The 18,733-nt window shown below is 38.8% G+C and overlaps 10 protein-coding genes across 10 annotated transcripts in view; 5 read left to right on the top strand and 5 right to left on the bottom strand.

Annotated features, from left to right (window-relative positions):
• Nucleotides 1-3,544: 3,544 nt before the first annotated feature.
• Nucleotides 3,545-4,594, top strand: RHIMIDRAFT_98103 (uncharacterized protein). Its single transcript, XM_023615957.1, has 2 exons — nt 3,545-3,667; nt 3,725-4,594. Exons 1-2 carry the CDS (start codon nt 3,664-3,666, stop codon nt 4,555-4,557), a joined length of 837 nt encoding a protein of 278 aa, XP_023461298.1. The 5' UTR covers nt 3,545-3,663; the 3' UTR covers nt 4,558-4,594.
• Nucleotides 4,559-7,372, bottom strand: RHIMIDRAFT_98087 (uncharacterized protein). Its single transcript, XM_023615956.1, has 2 exons — nt 7,262-7,372; nt 4,559-7,216 (listed from the first exon to the last, which is right to left on the bottom strand). Exon 2 carries the CDS (start codon nt 7,028-7,030, stop codon nt 4,631-4,633), a length of 2,400 nt encoding a protein of 799 aa, XP_023461297.1. The 5' UTR covers nt 7,031-7,216; nt 7,262-7,372; the 3' UTR covers nt 4,559-4,630.
• On the bottom strand, nt 7,151-7,809 carry RHIMIDRAFT_242562 (sterol-binding-like protein; the record flags this gene model as incomplete). The annotated part of the gene is made up of 5 exons (XM_023609809.1): nt 7,151-7,216; nt 7,262-7,367; nt 7,428-7,551; nt 7,602-7,618; nt 7,673-7,809. The coding sequence occupies 5 exons, from the start codon at nt 7,807-7,809 to the stop codon at nt 7,151-7,153; spliced, it is 450 nt and encodes a 149-aa protein (XP_023461296.1).
• A 328-nt stretch (nt 7,810-8,137) lies between these two features.
• Nucleotides 8,138-10,592, bottom strand: RHIMIDRAFT_274467 (putative acyl-CoA oxidase; the record flags this gene model as incomplete). Its single annotated transcript, XM_023612460.1, has 6 exons — nt 8,138-8,995; nt 9,049-9,464; nt 9,514-9,958; nt 10,009-10,131; nt 10,187-10,250; nt 10,306-10,592. 6 exons carry the CDS (start codon nt 10,587-10,589, stop codon nt 8,231-8,233), a joined length of 2,097 nt encoding a protein of 698 aa, XP_023461295.1. The 3' UTR covers nt 8,138-8,230.
• A 2,102-nt stretch (nt 10,593-12,694) lies between these two features.
• Nucleotides 12,695-14,177, bottom strand: RHIMIDRAFT_220673 (APH-domain-containing protein). The gene is made up of 5 exons (XM_023607416.1): nt 14,111-14,177; nt 13,925-14,053; nt 13,348-13,861; nt 13,283-13,294; nt 12,695-13,230 (listed from the first exon to the last, which is right to left on the bottom strand). The coding sequence occupies exons 1-5, from the start codon at nt 14,143-14,145 to the stop codon at nt 12,814-12,816; spliced, it is 1,107 nt and encodes a 368-aa protein (XP_023461294.1). The 5' UTR covers nt 14,146-14,177; the 3' UTR covers nt 12,695-12,813.
• Nucleotides 14,178-14,439: 262 nt separating this feature from the next.
• Nucleotides 14,440-15,514, top strand: RHIMIDRAFT_249192 (uncharacterized protein; the record flags this gene model as incomplete). The annotated part of the gene is made up of 6 exons (XM_023610593.1): nt 14,440-14,470; nt 14,518-14,679; nt 14,729-14,882; nt 14,933-15,034; nt 15,099-15,205; nt 15,252-15,514. The coding sequence occupies 6 exons, from the start codon at nt 14,440-14,442 to the stop codon at nt 15,512-15,514; spliced, it is 819 nt and encodes a 272-aa protein (XP_023461293.1).
• A 700-nt stretch (nt 15,515-16,214) lies between these two features.
• RHIMIDRAFT_180011 (uncharacterized protein) lies at nt 16,215-16,370 on the top strand (the record flags this gene model as incomplete). The annotated part of the gene is made up of 1 exon (XM_023605774.1): nt 16,215-16,370. A coding segment is annotated over one exon (156 nt), but the record flags the coding sequence as incomplete, so codon positions are not given.
• On the top strand, nt 16,277-17,382 carry RHIMIDRAFT_98005 (uncharacterized protein). The gene has a single exon (XM_023615955.1). It carries the CDS (start codon nt 16,499-16,501, stop codon nt 17,081-17,083), a length of 585 nt encoding a protein of 194 aa, XP_023461291.1. The 5' UTR covers nt 16,277-16,498; the 3' UTR covers nt 17,084-17,382.
• RHIMIDRAFT_209221 (uncharacterized protein) lies at nt 17,228-17,614 on the top strand (the record flags this gene model as incomplete). The annotated part of the gene is made up of 2 exons (XM_023607121.1): nt 17,228-17,293; nt 17,354-17,614. 2 exons carry the CDS (start codon nt 17,228-17,230, stop codon nt 17,612-17,614), a joined length of 327 nt encoding a protein of 108 aa, XP_023461290.1.
• The window catches only part of RHIMIDRAFT_220669 (CRAL/TRIO domain-containing protein), a 1,607-nt gene continuing 430 nt past the window's right edge, over nt 17,557-18,733 (bottom strand). Inside the window, exons 3-7 of the mRNA XM_023607415.1 lie at nt 18,477-18,731; nt 18,249-18,426; nt 18,049-18,200; nt 17,859-17,997; nt 17,557-17,813 (exon numbers count right to left, since the gene is read on the bottom strand). Coding sequence (XP_023461289.1) covers nt 17,683-17,813; nt 17,859-17,997; nt 18,049-18,200; nt 18,249-18,426; nt 18,477-18,731 — 855 coding nt within the window. The 3' untranslated portion in view covers nt 17,557-17,682. The remainder of the gene's footprint in view (nt 17,814-17,858; nt 17,998-18,048; nt 18,201-18,248; nt 18,427-18,476; nt 18,732-18,733) is intronic.

Raw genomic sequence — 18,733 nt, 5'->3', positions numbered from 1 at the left:
GCAACAACCAATGCAACAACCAATGCAACAACCAATGCAACAACCAATGCAACAACCAATGCAACAACCAATGCAACAACCAATGCAACAACCAACACAGCAATCAATGCAGTATCCAGTGCAACGACCAGTATCTCATCCGGATACGCAATTTGTCGTTGAACACCCAAATAAACAACAAAGCCCTAGTGGCGTTTCGAAGAAGAAACGTCAAGCTGGTATTATGGAGTTTTTCAATAAATCCAAAAAGAGAGATAGACAGGTGGAGGATACATCTGCTGCCAACCCTGAACCCAAAAAACTAAAAGCAGAGACAGTCAACGAAAGTTCTGAAAGCTCGTCAGAGTCTTCTGATTTACTTTCACCTGTTATAATCATACCAGAATCTCCTATTATAAAGGCAACTACTTTCACACCTATCTCAAATGAAGGCATGTCTGATCCAATCTCGATAACCGATAATATCGCTGCTACTTCAGCTGAAAGCACGCCTGATCCAACCTCAATAGTAGATAGCATGACTTCTACTCCAGCTGAAAGCAGTACACCTACACTCGCGGTAGCTGTTTCTACACCAACTGAAAGTATGCCCGCTGTTATTATGGACGATAGTAACATTGCCTCCACTTCAACGGAGAGTGTAGTCGCGATCAGCCTGCCAAACGATGAAGTACCTGCTCTATTAAAAGCGGTTACATCCAGAACTAGCCGTAAGCCTAGACGTGAAGCCACAGTTGCTATATTGAAAAGCAACATTAGGACGTTCAATCATAACAAACCTTCAAGAAACAGTTACATGGAACAACGTGCGATAGTGCTACGTGCACTCTTGGACGAAATGCGTATGATTGAATATAGTAAAAACTTTCGAGATGTATACCAAGAAAGGCTGCGAAAAGAGTTTGGTACGATGAATCATGCGCATACCATCTGTATGAAAACATTGAAGCGAACCATTGATCAACTTGTCAAAAAGGGCGAGATAAAAGATAAAATTGTTAGATGTGAAATGATGAACGGCAAATTCGTGGAAAGAAGAGTTATTATGAGAAAAGACATTGACACAAACTCATCCGAATATGACGATTTCATGAAGGCAATTAGAGATCGCCATGCAGTGCATCGATCAGCATTCTATATTACAAAGTATGAGAGGCTTTCCATTCCGATCGAAAGAACGGCACAAAGAATTAGTCGTATGAAGGAAAAGTTACAAGAGCTCATTGACAGCAGTGATGTTGCAAGCGCCGCAGACCTGGAAAAACGAATTGAACAACTGGAAGCAAACTATGAGAGATGCAAGACCGTTGATAATCCTAAAATACCAAAGAATTGGCTGTTTACTGCTATTCAATTCAACTACATCTATCCAAGCATGCTTCGTGCAAAGCGGCTACATGAGCATTTATTTAGCCTTATTTGTAGTTCAGAAGATATTGAAGGTATCAATAAGGAAGATGGAATTATCACGGCTAGTGCTCTCGTACGCAACATGTCCGTCGAAGTATATTGCCAATCTATCGGTGTGACAGAAGTAGATGATGTGATCAAGGAATACTTTAGAAATACCAAAGATCTATCCATCCCATGTAGTCAGCTCCCATCTCAAGTCAGAAAGCGAATGTTCACTCATCAAAACAGGTTTAGACAAAAGCTTCTATATGTCTTAAACATTTTGGAATTCATTCATGTTGTGACCCCAATACGTCCGATAAACGTAAACAAAAATCCTCTGAACGATATTTACTATACTACCGCTTTGGCTCATAAATATGTCATCGAAAGAAAGGTCGATATGCGCGAGATTAGAAGGTCTGGGCAGCCTGTTGTCCAGAGTTATACTTTGACTTCACAAGAAGACCTTGCCACTTATTGGAGCGATCTGGAATGTCTCTATCGAACCCAACAAGATATTCCGGAAGACGAGATTGTGAAACCATTCAATAACGAAAACGAAAGAATAGCATACGCATGTCTAACTGGTAACAAGAGTTGGAAGATATCCACTATTTATAACAGTAGTCAAAGAAAAATATTGAACTCGTATGTTGACAAGTCTAAGGGCACCACACCTTTGAACAATGACGGGCTAATTCTAAGTATCGCTGATGACATTGGAAGTCAAGCTCATTTTGTTCGTCTATATTATAAAAGAGTTCAAGGCGTACTGGACGACAAAATGGAAGCTAGGACGATCAGGAAAATTGAAGGCGGAAGTCGTAGAAGACGCAAGGGCCAGCATAAAATTGACATGTTCGGAGGACGTCGTGTGGTTCGTCTTAGTGACAAGACATTATTCAAAGGTCAACGACAGCATTTCAGGAACCTTCGAAAGATATATCCTGATGCGGAACAAGATGAAGAACCTGACGACAATAAGCAAAGTGGAGACGAGGCTACTTTTATGGACAGCCTATCTTCTCTCCCAGTTCTCAAACAAGGAGACACCAGACCCTTCATACAAATTCGAATGAGTAAAAATCCTTGGAGCGCGCATGAAGATGAACTTTTGATGTATACCACAGCTATTCTAAGACTAAGAAGTAACCGAAAGTATAATCGATTTAAATGGGCTGCTGCAACTCAAGTGATCAACAAGCCTCCAATCAATTGTTTACGAAGATATGGTACTCTTTCACGCGATCCCTCCTTTAACTTACAAGTGCTTAATTATATGGAATTATGGAGAAAGTTTTACAATGAAGGTATTGCTAATGGTGACATTGTGGATGAAAATCCAAGAGAAATGGTCAACTTCGATTTGCTTGGACAAGTAACCTACTTCTTGCAGAAATTAAGCGAAATGAACGAAAAGTAAGGGGATTATGCACAGCTTGAGTCAATACTAATGCGTTTTCTAAACATAGTTTGCCTAAAGAGCTTGTATTGCCAAATTCGAGTGAAGACCTTCGTTCGCGCTATAGAATTCTACCTAGCATTAAGCCGTACAAGTATTACTTTGAACAAGATTACTATCGTGTATCTACTATGGCAGCAAAAATAACCATACTGGGAAATCACGCTTTTTGTGTTCGCAGAGCCAGAGATATTGAGTTTGATGCACCAGCCTCTTTACTGAGAAACGAAGAACGTCGATCAGTAAGGCTAGGATATCTTTATAGATGCATAGCTTTGGTATGTATAAGTAAGCATACATTACTTTAAAAACTGACCTCCATTCATTCATAATAGATGTCTTTATTGACGCCTTCAGAACGATTTGATCCATTTTATTCGTTCAAGCTTCTTCAAGTATTCCCTCAGGATATTTCAAATGGTGTCCTTGAAATGTTGCACAAATCTAACACGCTGATCAGATCACCAAGGCAAGACCGTACTATTCCTGGTACTCGTTATGCACTTTCTGCCAAATTTATGGTACGCTTAGCAAGTTCGTATCCTGAAGGAATATATGCTCAAGCGAGAGAATACGAAAAGTTTTTGAATCAACAAGATCAAAAAATCCCTGTACCACCGGTGCTCATGAGTTCTGGTATGGCGGCATGCATACTCAATTTACTCTCTCAAGAAAAGGTGAGAGAGAAGACAAGTATAGATGAGTTATATAGTGAACTGACGCTGTGTCTTTAGTTGGCATTGGATATACATAGGAGGAAAACGATTATTGAAAAAGCCGCAGCGGCTATTCCACGCTCACGTTTGATGGGTAAAACTGTCAGCTATCTCTAACTAGGACTTTTACTGAATATCTCTTTATAAACAGATACAACTCCCATTGATTTTAGTGTAGAAGTTGAAAAGACTACAAAGATTGACAATGAATCCGTACCACTTGATAAAGTGGTGCAGGAAAACATCCATATTGAGAACCTAACAATAGACGAATTTGAAGCCAAGTTTGATGCACTTCTTGGCACTGTTGATGCATTTAACAAGCAATTGTTGAAAGAAATAGTTGATATCCTTAAAGCAAGAGCAGAGCAAGGCATAGTCATACATGAAATTAAAGAACAATTAGGAGGTCGATATGCTGATGAGGACATTATTGCTGCTATAGATAAGCTAACGAACCACTCATCTCCTCTCATCTTGCAAGTTGGATCCGTCTATCCTCGCTGTGTGTTAGTTCCTTATGCAAGTGATTGGGTGATTGATGCGAATGTAGCAAATACAGCTGATAATGAGAGCGGTAGATCAAAGATAGCTAGAAGTTCCTATAAAAATCTTGCAAGAAAACAACTGATCGTGCCCAACTTATGGACAGACATCAATGGTTCCTTGACACCTGTACTTTTCAACAGTTATGCAGAGGCGATTGTTGAATTCATTCTGAAACGACCCGGGACAACAAAGGCAGCCATACACAGAAATTTTAGTACAAGCTTTTCTAGAAAAGAAGTACATGATATCTTGGAAATCTTGGTTAAAAGCAAAGTATTGAGAGAAGTGAAGATAATCATGAGTGGTTACAGGAAGCCTTCTGTATTTACCAAGACTCGTTACAGCCAATGTACAACAAAGACTACTGGGATTGATGCCTTTGCTCAATCTTGTTATTGGGCTACGGATGATTTTTATCATAAAATAGGACAATAAATAAATTGATGTTTATATACATTTACTGATTTGTGATTGAAATATGTACAAAAAAAAATGGGAATGAATGCATTTAATCTACAATGATGAGTCCTCTGAAGCTTTCATGATAAACAGCCCTTTTGACAAAATCCTGTGGGGTTTCTCTCTTTGGCGACTGCTTTTTTTCTGGTGCGGCTTTACTGCTATTGTCATCGACAGGATCATTACCATCGGCAGGATCATTGCCATCGAGGAAGGCCTTTACCATGCCTGTAGAGAGACCAGACAGCATCTTGACACCTACTTGATCCTTTGTCACAGGAGCATCTAGATTTTCCAAAGAGGCTGAACCACTACCAGCAAGGTTCCACCAGACCATCTCAGGAGGTTCATAGCCAGCTTCACGATACTTGCGACATATAGAGTCGTATGTAGTTTCATGCTTTTTTCTATAAGCCTCATTGTCATCATATCTACCATAGCTTTGTCCATTTTCATCAAACTCCATGTCGGTAAAGATAAACAGTCGTTTCACCATGTCTTCTTGCTTCAGTTTATTCTCAATAGCCATCGGTAATAGTACATCAAGGAACACAGATTCTAGATTAGTGTTATAGCCATCTTCCATGTTGTTTTGAATTTCATACACTTGCTGACTGAAGGGAAGAGACGTATCAATATGGAATAGCGTAGGTCTTTGTGAAAAGGTAATCAAAGCACCATTAAATGGAGGTTTAGCCAAATTCGCAATGACCAAAGATAAACCAATAGCAGCGTATAAAGGGGTATTCTCACCTTTTCCTCTAGACCCATACATGGATCCAGATACATCACAGATAGCTATGCACTCGCCGAGATCTACTCTTTCCTTTAGGCCATTCTTGGTGTCTAGTAGTGATGTATTACGGAGACCTTGAATAAGAGTATTCCACTGACCGTTCGCTAGCTTCAACGCCGCTTCTTTTAGTCTTTCTCTTGCGGAAGGCAATGCGGTCATAATCTTGGACATCCCTTCAGAGGTTCCAGAAAGTATACGGTAAACAAGGCTGTTTGGAGTAACTGTCTCGCCACTCACTTTCTTCTTGCCCTTGGCCACTTTATCCAGGTACCCTGTGACCATATCAGGAGCGTGCTTAAAGAAAAGGGCCAAATTCTTTTGGAGACATACAGCTGGCACATGACCAAGATCGAGCTGATCCCATTTACCTTCTTTCAAATAATGCTCCGCCAAATCGATAGCTTCACGAAGAGGAATGAGGTACTGCTTGCGATAAAGATCTCTGACCTTGTTGAGGTAATGCTCACGCGATTCACCAGGGCCTTGATGGCTCTTGGGAGGGAAAAGTAGCTCAGCGATGGATGTTGCCAAAAACGTATGTTTGTCATGACAATTACCTAGAGAGGGAGCCCATTTTGCGGCGAGACTCAGGTTGAATCCTAATGCGTACTTTCCTTTCAGACGATTTTCTTGAACAGCAGCTTTATTCTTTTGTAATTGCGCCATGTCCGTCTTGAGCTGGTTAGCAAATAGCCTGGCAATAGTAAAATGAAGCGCTCGGTAAGTCTTGTGTTCATGCAAAAGGTAATCAACATGGTCGTTCCTTCGCTTGCGGATCTCATGACGCTTCTCCTTTGCTTCCACCTGCTTCTTGGCATTATACTCCTTGACTCTCTCAAGAGATCTTTCCACCTCCTTTTTGGCCATTTCTGGATCCATATTCTTACGTGCAGCATATCTGGCCCTGCGATGACTATACACTTTCAAGCGGTTTGTACTTCTAGCCATACGAGGCCACTTCAAAGCCTTGTAACCATCAGAACTGACGGGACCAGCTATTTCACCTTGAGCATAGATTGTCAAAATAGTGCAAAGATCCTTCCAGTAGCCATGCGTCTTGAAATCACGTCGCTCGAGCAACTCCTCTTCCTTGTCATCATCCATAAGCTCCCACCCCTCACGCTCAGCCTTCACCTTCATGCGCTCGCGTCTTCTAAGCGCCATGAGAGCAGCATCCGTACGAACGGTTCCATCGATCAAAACATGCAGATTAGCCAGGGCAGTACGAGGATGATATCGGACCAGCCAAGAAAAGGCGTCCATGAATCCGTCAATGAGACTCTGGCCACGATGAATAGAGCGCATGTAAAAGATAATATGCAATGTCATTTCAGGATCAGCAGCCCAAGCGTCTTCATACAGCTTTTGCTTTTCATATCGATTACTCAGTCGGTCCGAGGCATAGTACAGATCTACACACGAGTCAAGCGTAGAGGCATGGATAACTGCACCATTGTCAGTATGAGCTTTGTTGACAAGACGGTCGTAATAGTTCATAAAGGGGTGGGTGGGTGCTTTTCCTTGGTTGGCAGGTGCCTTCTTAACCCTGACGCGACTACCCTTAAGCCCAGCAATCAATCCGCTCAACAATCCTTCATCGTGAAGTTCAGCAAAGTAAGGAAGAGAGGAAGGGTAGCTAGCAAAAGAGGGCATGGATACAAGAATAAATTCAACAAGAAAAAAAGGGAGTATAATTCAATCTTTATTTATGGATTGTATGCCGCTGCGGTGTGTTGCGCAGCCTTGTTGCTGTGCCACAATCGACGCATAAATTTACAGCTTTGATTTGTTTACCGCCGTAAAAGCCTCTTCATTCTTTTTTATAAACTCAATGGCTCTCTATATTGAATAAGTAACTACAGTATGTATATCAAAACAGTCTACCTCTCTTCCACCCAGCTTTTCAAACACTTCTTCCAATCTTTGGGCTAACAAGAGATCTCCCTTTACTTTAATTTTTCCAGTCATGTAGGCTCTTACACCTGTCATTCTATGATATAACAGAAGGTTGAAAAACAAAGTGACGCATCGGATAGCAACCTTATCTTACCCTCCTGTTATAAAGTTTAAAAGATCAGCATCATCAACTTGGATATGAACAGTGCGAACTTTTCCCTTGATTCCTGCACGTACTTCTTCTTCGTTCGTACTGATATAAGGTAACACATTGTTTCCTATTTTACGTCAACAAGTTACTTTCACAGCAACACGTTGAATATATTACCCTGCAGCAAGAGAAACCTTTTTGTATACAGATGAGTAAAAAATAATCATAACGTAGGTTTATATACGAACCATTTTGCTTGAGGCTTCTTTTTCTTTGTAACAGTGACAATGAATAGCCCTTTGACATTTGGCCACAGATTCTTGTCTTCCTTCAATTGACGTTCCAGTTCTGGGAGTAAAAGATTGGATACAAGTGGTTGAGACATGATTAATAAATAAAAAGAGAGAGAAAAAAAAAAAGGGGGGATCAATTATGCGTTTTTTAAAAGCAACTAAAGTGTGGGGAATAAACACAAAGTTTCACATGCATAACATCCCCCCCTCTCTCTCTTCTTTTTTAAAACTAAAGAACATCTCTATAAAGCAAAAAACACAAATTATATAACAACTAAACATGGATAAAGGAGCAGGCCGCATATTTACACGCGTATGTTGTGGCGAAAAAAGCAGCCATTGAAGTTCTGCATGAATAAACTCATAATTGCTAAATATAGTAAAATTCGCATCTTGTAATATGGAATTGATTTAAAGATGGGACTATAGTTGCCTCAACGTGTCACGAATAAAGACTACTTCAAGCAGCTCAGTTTTATTGGAATAAATTAAAAATATATCTATAAAGGTTTTCTACAGTCTAGAAGTAGCTGTGTCCTTGTTGACAGTCTTTCTTTGATGAACAAAAGGCTTGATGTTCTCCTCATATCCATCGACCACGAGTGTTTGATTTAAAGGTTCTAGTTCGGCCATCTTTGTCATCGTCTCGTATACACGACCATCGTAGCGGCCAAGAGCAGAGTGGAGGTAATAATCAGGTAATGCAAACGCATCGACAAGGCCAACTGCATCAGGTCGAACCGCATTGAGGAGTGAAATGACTTGCTCCTTCAACATAGAGCACTGCTCAGATGATAAATAGCCCGAGAGCAAGAACTCTGAGAGTTCCTTTTCCATTGTATTTAGAGAAAAGAGGGCAGCCAGCGTCTTCAAGACGTTGTTGATAGGCTTGTATTCAGGTTGAGTGAGAGTGACATCATTTTGAAGAGTGACGATGAAGTTACGAACGAGGATATATTGACAGTGAGCTCTAGAGATACGATTAATTTCAACCAACATCGAGTTCCAGCTACGGCCTTCACGGTCAATCTTTTCGGCCACTTTGGCAATACCATAAGCAGCTCGGTAGCCAAATGCGGAAAGAATTAACTCTGGGTTTAAGAAATCACTTGGCTTTGAAGCAGGGCACTTGGCGTTGGGGTTCTGAAGGTACTGTGTCAAATAGTTGATCGTATGGTTGTGTTCGGATGGCTCAGCCTTTCCAGCAACAACATTACGGAATGTCTTTAACAGGTAACGTGCTGTTTGCTGAGTCAATATGTAATTATCACCTTCCCACTAAGAAAATAGGGGGGTTAGTAAAAGGTTCCTTTTTTTTTCATGTGTCTTACAGTGACGTTGGGAAGATAATCTTGATAGAATTGACCCAGCCCAGAGAACATACTATAACCATGACCGCCACAGGCACGTCTACAATCTTCAATTGACTCAACGGCCATTGTGGTCGTCAAGCTTTTCAATCCAGACGAACTGGCGTGAAGATCAGCCAAGAGGTTGAAGTTACCCTTTTGCATGGCTTCCTGATTAAGATCGTACAAGCGCAACATTTCTCTGCCTGTAAAGAAACATGCATATGCAGCAGCAACTATAGGCAAAAGACGGTATTGTTGCATGGTATAATCTAATACGGGTGTCTCTACCACTTTGTTGTTCCATTTTTTAGGAGAAACAGAGTCAACGAATTGCTGTCGGATGGTTGAATATCGAATGGCGATCGTTGTTGCCTTGGCAAGAGCATATCGTACACCTTTGATGATCATAAGCATATCGCCATTATATAGTATATTTCAACTTACCCATGACAATATTGGCTCTAACATAGACCATGGTGCCATAAGAAAGTTTGGCATTAGGGGGCTTGTTGTAAACGCCTGTTCCTGGTTGTACCTGAGAATACTTGGCTAAAAAGGAAATATGGGGTATACGGTAATGATCAAACATGATGAACCCATTATCGACAGAATTGAATCCAAATTTGGGACCAATATCACCTACTGTGACACCTTTGAGAGGAGTATGGTCTTTCATGCTACGAATTTGTACACAGAATGGATGTGGTCCATAATCCTTTCCATCAGTGATCAAACGTGCCATGACAATAGCATGGTTTGCAGCCTTGCCGAGGCCGCCGATCCACCACTTGGATGCAGTCAAGGTAGGAGAATGGAGTTCGAACTCGTTTGTTTCGGGGATATATGTTGCTGTTGTTTCAATACCTTGGACGTTGGACCCGTGTCCGAGCTACAACGAGGTAAGTAAATCACGATGATAAAGACCTAAATAAAGCATACCTCCGTTTGAGCATAGCAACCAATAATCTCGTTCCTTAATGCTGGTTCAAGGAAGAGTTTTTTTTGTTCTTCTGTTGTCTGTGTTCTCAATGTAGGAATAAACATGCCGTAATGCAATGAAAACTATTCAATGTTTGGTTACACAAAATGTCATCAGAAATAAGTAGTGTATACTTACGGGTGTGGATTGATCAAAAAGGAAATTTACAATCTGAAGGTCTTGATCATCCCAGTTATGCTCTCTTTATAAATAAATAGATAAGGCCAACGAATACACATACACGCATTTATATATACCTAGCAAGTTCTGTCATACGTCTATCTTTCCACAGACTGGATTTTATCTTTTCGGATCGGCTTTCATAGTAACGCTTGGTCTTATCAAAGGCAGGATCATTCTCGATAATGTTTAATATTTTGTACATTCTATCAAGCCATTCTTCCGTGTACATAAACTTGGATAAAGCCTTGACATCGAAGCTAGTCTTGGCTCTTTCAGTTTCCAAAAGAGCCTCTCCACTAGGTGCTCGGGGTTTAAGATCCGGAAACTTGGTTGCGATATTGTTGTTAAAATTAGACATGTTAAAAAAAAAAGAAAGAAGAAAAAAAATAGCAAGGGGCTCGCTTCGTAACTGTATTAAAAAGAAACGTAGTGAAATTTAACCGCCGAGTGGGAATACACTTAGTCAAGTTTTTTTTCGGTAGCCGACGGAAGAAGGTACGGACTTCTGATTATAAATCTTAAATGCTAAATTCTGGCAATGAGTGCTGAAAAAAAAAAAAGAATGAATTGACTGTAAATTCAGATAATTGAATTAAAGTGCATTTCTCAAAAGGATCAAGTTAGCAGAGGGTTTGCTTGCCTCATATAAATAGACTCACTTATTCATGATATTGAACATTAATTGTGTCAATGATGCACTTTTTAGTTGATTCTGATAAGAGACATTTTCAATGAATATGCTTAAGTAATGTGTGTAACATATAGCGCGCCAGTTGATCATTACTTCTATTTTTTAACTAAGCGCTTCTTTTAAATAACTGCGCAGCTAATGAAAGGAAACAGTAAAACCCGCTTATGCTCTTTTTTAAATATAACTTTTTTGTTTCTCTTAATGTAACGTCATTTGCTTGATTGTCCTAAACCAAGTGATCGGATTTTCCGAAATGGATAATCATTACAAAAGTGCTTGTAAAGAAAAAAAAATATAGTCATTAAATATAGATTGTGATTATCCAGATAGACTCTTCCAAGTTGCCAAAGTATATATAAATAGTCGATGTTACAAAAACACTACATTCAAACACTTTATTTTTGAAATACTAAAGGAATATTGAAGGTTTATCAACATTTCTGAGATAATCATTCAGCCAGAGTAAGCCTCGTTGATCTTCTCCTACGTCAGAAATAACGCTTATGACGTTAGGGATACCATTTCCCTTGCCTTCCAAGTCAAGTAATACTGTTCTGTCCAAAGAATTGTATGTTTTTGAAGGACATTCTTTGGTCGTCGGCTTAATCTTGCGGAGTGCCCCTCTCGTGGCAAGTCCCAAGCGAAGGAGAGAGAAGAAAACGGATAGATTTTATCTCTGTCATTTCAGCTCAAGTTACAAAAATGCCTCGATGACTTGAACGAACCTCAAATCGCTTTGATTTGTTTTCGTCAGAATTGATGGACAAGAAAGAAAGATCAACCAGAGAAGCTTTTGGTAATTCGAGACCACACTTCGTCTAGTAGTGTTGTTGCCATGTAGATGATGAATCCTGGTATTGGTGAAAATATAGCTCAAGATTTTCCTAACCATGTTTTACTTTTATATCTTTCCAACATTTACATCACCTTTTGCTCCTAGACCTTTTTGGATTTATTCTAGGGAGAGGATCTATCTCTCACACATAGTATTGATTACAGTTAGATATCCCAAGTAAGGGAACATTCATTTATAATGTTTTATTATATTTCATTTAACCCTCCCCCCTCTTAATAAATATTGGCAAATTTGCTTCGTTCATTCAAATGCTTATATTAGTCACCATGTAAGCGTATTCTGGATATAAATTCTCTTTTCAGTCTTTTGAATACTTAAACTATGCGAAATACAGTCAAGTTTAAAAATGAATTCGACTCACATACAAGAAACTCTACATTAATATAATGACGTACTGAGAGACATTCCGATAAAAAGCAAGGTTTCCCTTTTTTATTTTCTAATATAGGAACACTACTTCCCTCCTTGACTTCCTTTCGCCCTTAGGACCCTTTCCAAAAAAAAAAAAGGAGGGCACAATAAAAGAGATGCATGCTGTATAAATTATGAGGGAAATCCTGTAGCATTTTGGAGTTATGAGACCGTATGTATGATGGCGTCAATTGCCATAAAGGGTTTTAAGGGTGAAAAATGATCGTCTGTTCATAATGCGCCCTGATTCATATAAAGTCCAACAGACAGAGAATAATGAATGTGACAATGTATGACAAGGAGAAAGTAAGACTCAAGTTCATTCAATGTCCCTCTGAGTATCTAATATGAATCTTGAAGGCCAATCACTTACACACAACCAGCCTCTCTCTCGGTCAGCTTCATTAGCATTTTTTTTTCTTTTTCGTCCATGGAAATACAAGTGAGAGAGATACCGTGTGCATTTTTTTATGTCATAAGAAAAAATATAGTTCACAAAGAAAAAAAAAAAAAACTTTACCACACACATCTTTTTTGTTTTCTGATGAATAATATGGGAAAATGAAAAAGTTTGGCGCGCAAAAAAGCATTTCCAAAAATAGCAAGCACTTTTTATTTATTTTATTAAAGCTTACTACGTTCATCACTCTGATCTACAATATCCAACACCAATTGGGCAACAGGCCTAAATCGGGTTGCATGAAGTTTTGCCTCTGCAGATGACGCCTGTTTGCGCGCCACACGAGCGGCAACCCCTTGAAGGATGACAGCCAATCTAAAAAAGGAGAAGGCAACAGCGAAATTCCAACCTTGAAGAGGGTACGACTGGTGAGTGTAGGAGCAGTAGACCTGAATGAGTTCATCTACTCCTGGAACCGGCAGAGGCTCCTTGGCGTTCTTGAATCCCCGGAGGCCGATGGCACTTTCTTCAGGTACGTAATAGGGTTGAAGAAGATTAGAAAGATCAGACAAAGGATGGCCAATGGTAGACAGTTCCCAGTCGAGAATACCAATCACTTTGGGTTCAGTAGGGTGAAAGATCTATTGTACGTCATTATATATGCGTGTTTCAAACTTTAATCTCTATACTTGCCATGTTGTCAATCTATTAAAATAATATTAATTTCAAAGGGGGTTATGCCTCATTTTTTTTTTTACCTTAAAGTCTCCATGCACAATGGTTGCCTGATCATGCGCCTTGTTCTTCTTGAACCAAGCAAACATATCATCCAGTCGAGGAATTGGACCTACATATTCTCCTGTCTCATCATCTTTGGTGTTTGCTTGAGCTTGTGACACCTTGGATAACGATCTCATCTGGCGTTCATAGAATTCAGAATGTTTGCCAAAATTGCCTAATCCGATCGCCTTGAAATCAACTCGATGCAACTTGGCAAGCGTTTCAACCGCTGCATGCCAAAGCTGTCGGCGTTCCTCAAAGGGAATCGTCAGCATACGACAGTCTTCGTAAATTCGACCCTTTAAGAACTCCATGACATAAAATGGGGTGCCAATGATACTCGTGTCTTCACAGAGCACATAAACCTTGGGAACCGGAACATCCGTTTTGGTGCCAAGGGCGTGAATGATGCGGTACTCCCGTTCAATGGCATGTGCGGTAGCAGAAAGTAAGGTTCCAGGGGGCTTCTTTCGAAGCACATACTGTTGTTGACTTTTTATGGTATATAAGATTCAAACTTATAAAGTATATATATATATATATATAAATATTTACTTTCCGTCTTTAAGTAGATAGGTAGGATTTGATTGACCAAACTTGAATTGGTTTATATAAAGTGGTCCTTTGAAACCAGGCACATGGGTTGTCAAGTACGCTTCAAGTTTAGCTTGATCCAATTCGTGCCTTTATAAAAAAAATGTTAAGCTAAAAAAAAAAGACATCTTTAACTCACTTTCTTACCCTTTTCTAACCTCGGTCGTCTGTTGTCCTGTCATTATTAAAGTATAAAAAAAAGAGAGAAAAAAAAAGAAAAAAAAAGTATTGTTAAACTTAAAAAAATGCGGGGTCAAATGATTCCTGCTTACTTATCATGTTACACATAATCCTTTCTAGGCGTTTATGCCGTTTCCCCCCTTTGGATGCGTGCATTTGAAAGTGATTTATAAAGAACTCCTTGAAGACATTGAGAGATAAAGGAGCTAAAAGATAAAAAGAGGACAAATGAATTGGAAAATGAATTTAATAGTTTCCTTTTTTTATTTATTTATTTTACTGTTTAATATCATAATATGACACACCTTAGTGATTACAGTTTTCTGCGTAAGTTGTTGTTGTCATGGCAAACATGGTTACTAATTGTATAATAGAAAGAGCAGTTGGATTAGTATATATTTATATTTGGTACATTTATCGAGTGTATCAAACCAATGGATTCAAATGTCTATCGTTCGCAAGTTTCAAAAGATTAGAATTAAAAACGATTGTTACTGGATTAATATTCTTTATGATACCATTTCAGCTTTACTATGGTAAAAGAATAGAACAAGAAGCCATTCATGTGTATTCATCATCTTGTAGACATTGTGTCATGTCGAGTTAAATATGAAGAAGGATTCGTCCAAATTGGACCTGGTAGAATCATTACGAAGCCTGAGCTTTTGTGGACAAAAGCAGATAAGGATATCATCATACCCACAGATTATAGTATCTGTATTGGATTCTCGTTACAAACGTATGTTGTGTATTGACTTGTTTAATATTTTTTTTTAATATTTCAAATAGAGGAACACTATTATTGCTGCAATGTTTCTGGAATTACCTCATTAAACTCGTGGCAGGGGCAAGGTTCATGAGTAGCAAAGAATTTAAAGTATATATTATATGGTAAATTATTAGAGCGTTTTTTTTTTTTGTGTGTTTATGGCTAATTTGTTATAATTATTATTAGGACTATTGTAAATATTATTTTATTCCCTGTCTTACAATTCAATTTCTCAAGAAAGATCTATGATTACACTTATAAAGAAATCATGCCCGAGTTGGTGTACGGCATAGGTATGTCTAGTGAGTGTGTAACTATGAAAACTAATATGGATAATAGAATTAGTGGCAATCTCGATGTTGGGTGTTGTGTCTCATTTTCGATTTAGGAGGTTGTTGCATCAATTAAAGGACCATAATGATTCTGCTTTTATGACATCAAGAATTCGATACTATCAAGACTTGAACCTCATCCTCTCTGTCGCTCTATTTCTGTTTTCAAGCGCTTTGGTTGTCTTGACGGTCGACGGTCTAACAGAGGCTAAACGACTGAATCGTAACAAGTTTGACTCTGACTTTTTGATTTGCAATGGTAAGTTCTGATGACTATCGTTATGACTTTAACTAAGAGCAATATATTAGTCAACGTGGGTATGATGGCTGTTTGGATCATTGTCATTCTCGTCCTTCATCCCAAAACTGAAACAAAAGAAGTGGTTGCTGTGAACACAACAAAAAACATGGTTTAGAAAATATAGAAAAAATCTAATTGGCTCTCTTTCACACTCTATCAATTAAAAAAACCTTTATCCCCCCTGCCCTTTTTTTCCATTCTCTCTCTCTTTTTTTTCTTATTTAATAAATAATAATAATGTCTTCTTTTCCTCCAATTGCTATTGAAAATAACGATGAAGGTTTATTACGTCCTTTAGATCCAAATAATACAACAAAGCATTTACCATTACGAAAAAGAATGGCTCCAATTTTGAAATGGCAACCTGTAGAAACTCCTGAAGAACATAATCGGCAATACCCTCATATCACTCCATACCCTGACCTTGATAATGATAATAATAATAGTAATAATAATAATAAACGAACAAGAGAAGAAACAGTGGTTAATAATAATGAACAGGTAATATAGAAAAAAAAAAGAAAAGGAATATGTGACTAATTATGTTTATAGATGGTCAAAAAAGTGAAAAGAGGAAGACCACCAACAAAACATTTGATAAAGCCGACTGTAAATAACAACAACAACAACAATGATACAGCAGATACAAAACAAACAAGAGCTTTACCTGAAGAAAATATAGTTCACTGTATTTGTAAAAGGCCTTATACAGAAACCGAGTTCATGATTGCCTGTGATAACTGTAATCAATGGTTCCATGGCGAATGCATTGGATTGCCTGAATCACAAGGACTCTTTGTTGACTTGTTCTTTTGTGAAAATTGTTCAAAAAGTAAAGAGAGAAAAAAACTAAAAAAAAAATTTTTTTACTTACTTTATTATTATTAGTCACTGGCAAGAAGACCTCTTGGAAACCAAAATGTGCCAATACAGGCTGTCAAAAACCAGCAAGGATGGGCAAAAACTTTGGACATTTAAGTAAATATTGTTCAGATCGTTGTGGTATCCAAGTAGCTAGAACTCGTATTGAACAGGCTGAAATGAAGAATCCGTTATCAAGAGGAAAATTAAGTTCATTTGCGGATATGGATGATAGAGCAAGACTGAGTAGAGTCAAGGAAGAAAGACAGCATGCAAAATCAATGATCAAACTGTGTCAACACAAGTTGAGGTTTTTAGAGCTATTGGCTGACAAACATAACGAAGAGTGTTGTGGGTTCGATTCGAGACTGAGTTGGCCAGATACCATTTGGGAAAAGGTTGAATCAATAGATGAGCACGATTTGATGCTTCTCAACAGTCAATCCGAATGGGTCACTCAAAAACCCTTTTCTTCCTGTTCTCTCAAGAAATGCACAAAGCACATAAACTGGCAGAAATTAAAATTGGCAGAAATTGAACAAGAAAAATCTGAGCAGTTTGTTATTTTGTCCATGTTGGAAAGAGAAAGACAACAGATAAAAGCTAGAATGAAGAAGAGACGTGAAGATATCGATTTGATTGAGTTCTTGGAGAATAGCACCATCATTCACTCTTAAAAAAATAAAAATAAAAAAAATTAAAATAGCGCCAAGTATACTTGTTTTAACGGGGCATTTTTGCATATAGGTTAAGGCCCCGTATGTCCATCCATCCATCCATCCCGTCCATCCATCCTTCTCTTTCTCTTGTCATAATAGCAAATGTCTGCTGAACTTGCTGTCGTTTACGCTGCTCTCATCCTCGAAGATGACAACATTGAAATCACTGTGAGTCGTTTTTTAAACTGTAATAAACATATATTGACCATGGCCCCCATCTTTTTATAGGCTGATAAGCTCCAGACTTTAGTCTCTGCTGCTGGTGTCGAAGTTGAACCTATCTGGTTCTCTCTTTATGCCAAAGCCCTCGCTGGTCAAGATCTCAAGGCTCTTCTCATGAACGTAGGTGCTCCTGGTGCTGGTCCTGCCGTTGCTGGTGGTGCTGCCGCTGGTGGTGCTGGTGAAGCTGCTCCTGCTGAAGAAGAAAAGAAGGAAGAAGAGAAGGAAGAATCTGACGATGACATGGGTTTCGGTACGTCTACCATATAACATACATGACATAGGACTAACTTTATTTAAATAGGTCTCTTTGACTAAAAAAAAATTGTTTAATAAACTCATTGTCCGTAGAAACTTGGACCTCGAACTACAGCCGATGTTTTCGCTTCGTTCATGATGCTTGTATTATAAGCAGTAGACACCTTTTCATTATCATCACGTGCTTCCAAGGGTTTTGCATTTTTCAATACTATATGAATGTTATTTATATTCCATATGTATGATTATCATTTACCTTGAGAAGGAACACAACCACCATCCATATGCTCACAAGTACATTCACCACCTAAAAAGGAAGGCAAGTTCTCTGGAGGAATTTGTTTTAGTAAAGTGTCTTTGTAGTCAGATCCCAAAATCTGTATCTTGGCAATTGTCTACACACACACGGTATTAGTATATATATAATGTGTATACCATCATCTTACCCCTGGGTCCAGCCAAGTCTTTGCTATTTTCCAAACATAGACAAATGCCGAAGGTGCATTGATCAAAAAGAGTTTGTTGAGCGTTTCTGGATAATAATTCTGATCACAATGAGCGATGGCGCGGATATAGTTTAAAGCAGGCATATGCAACTCTAAATGATGTCAATCAATGAACAATTAAACAATATATAAAAACTTACGGTGCCAGCCCATGCCAGTACAATCAAAAATGACCGTTTCTCTGTTGATGATGCGTCCTGCTTTCTTTGAACAATCCTTCATGATGACTCGATTCAGAAACTCTGTGCATGCAATATGATACCATTCGACTTCTTCCGTGTTTACATTCTTGGCTATATCTTTGGCTTTATGATATCCCTAATAGAAAGGGTTCATTATCTCTGTAATATAATTCTTATAGGTGTTACCAGTCTTTCGATGTAAACAGGACATCCTTCTCTATCTGTCTTATGCAAGCAAGTGCCTCCCATATACTTGTTTATTCTCAGCACAGATTCAGATACACCTGGTAGTGCCTCGAGGTTGCTGTCTGGAATTGACTCGTATCCACGGACGGCATATAACACGGGTAATTTGTTTTCCCTTGTTGCTACTGGGTGAAGGTCTATTCCATTCGATTTTCTCCATTCGAATGTCTTTACCAGTTGGTCCTTGGCTCCTGACT

Source organism: Rhizopus microsporus, assembly GCF_002708625.1.
Source record: "Rhizopus microsporus ATCC 52813 unplaced genomic scaffold scaffold_33, whole genome shotgun sequence".
NCBI lineage: Eukaryota > Fungi > Mucoromycota > Mucoromycetes > Mucorales > Rhizopodaceae > Rhizopus > Rhizopus microsporus.
This window is presented reverse-complemented; position numbering and strand designations above follow the sequence as displayed.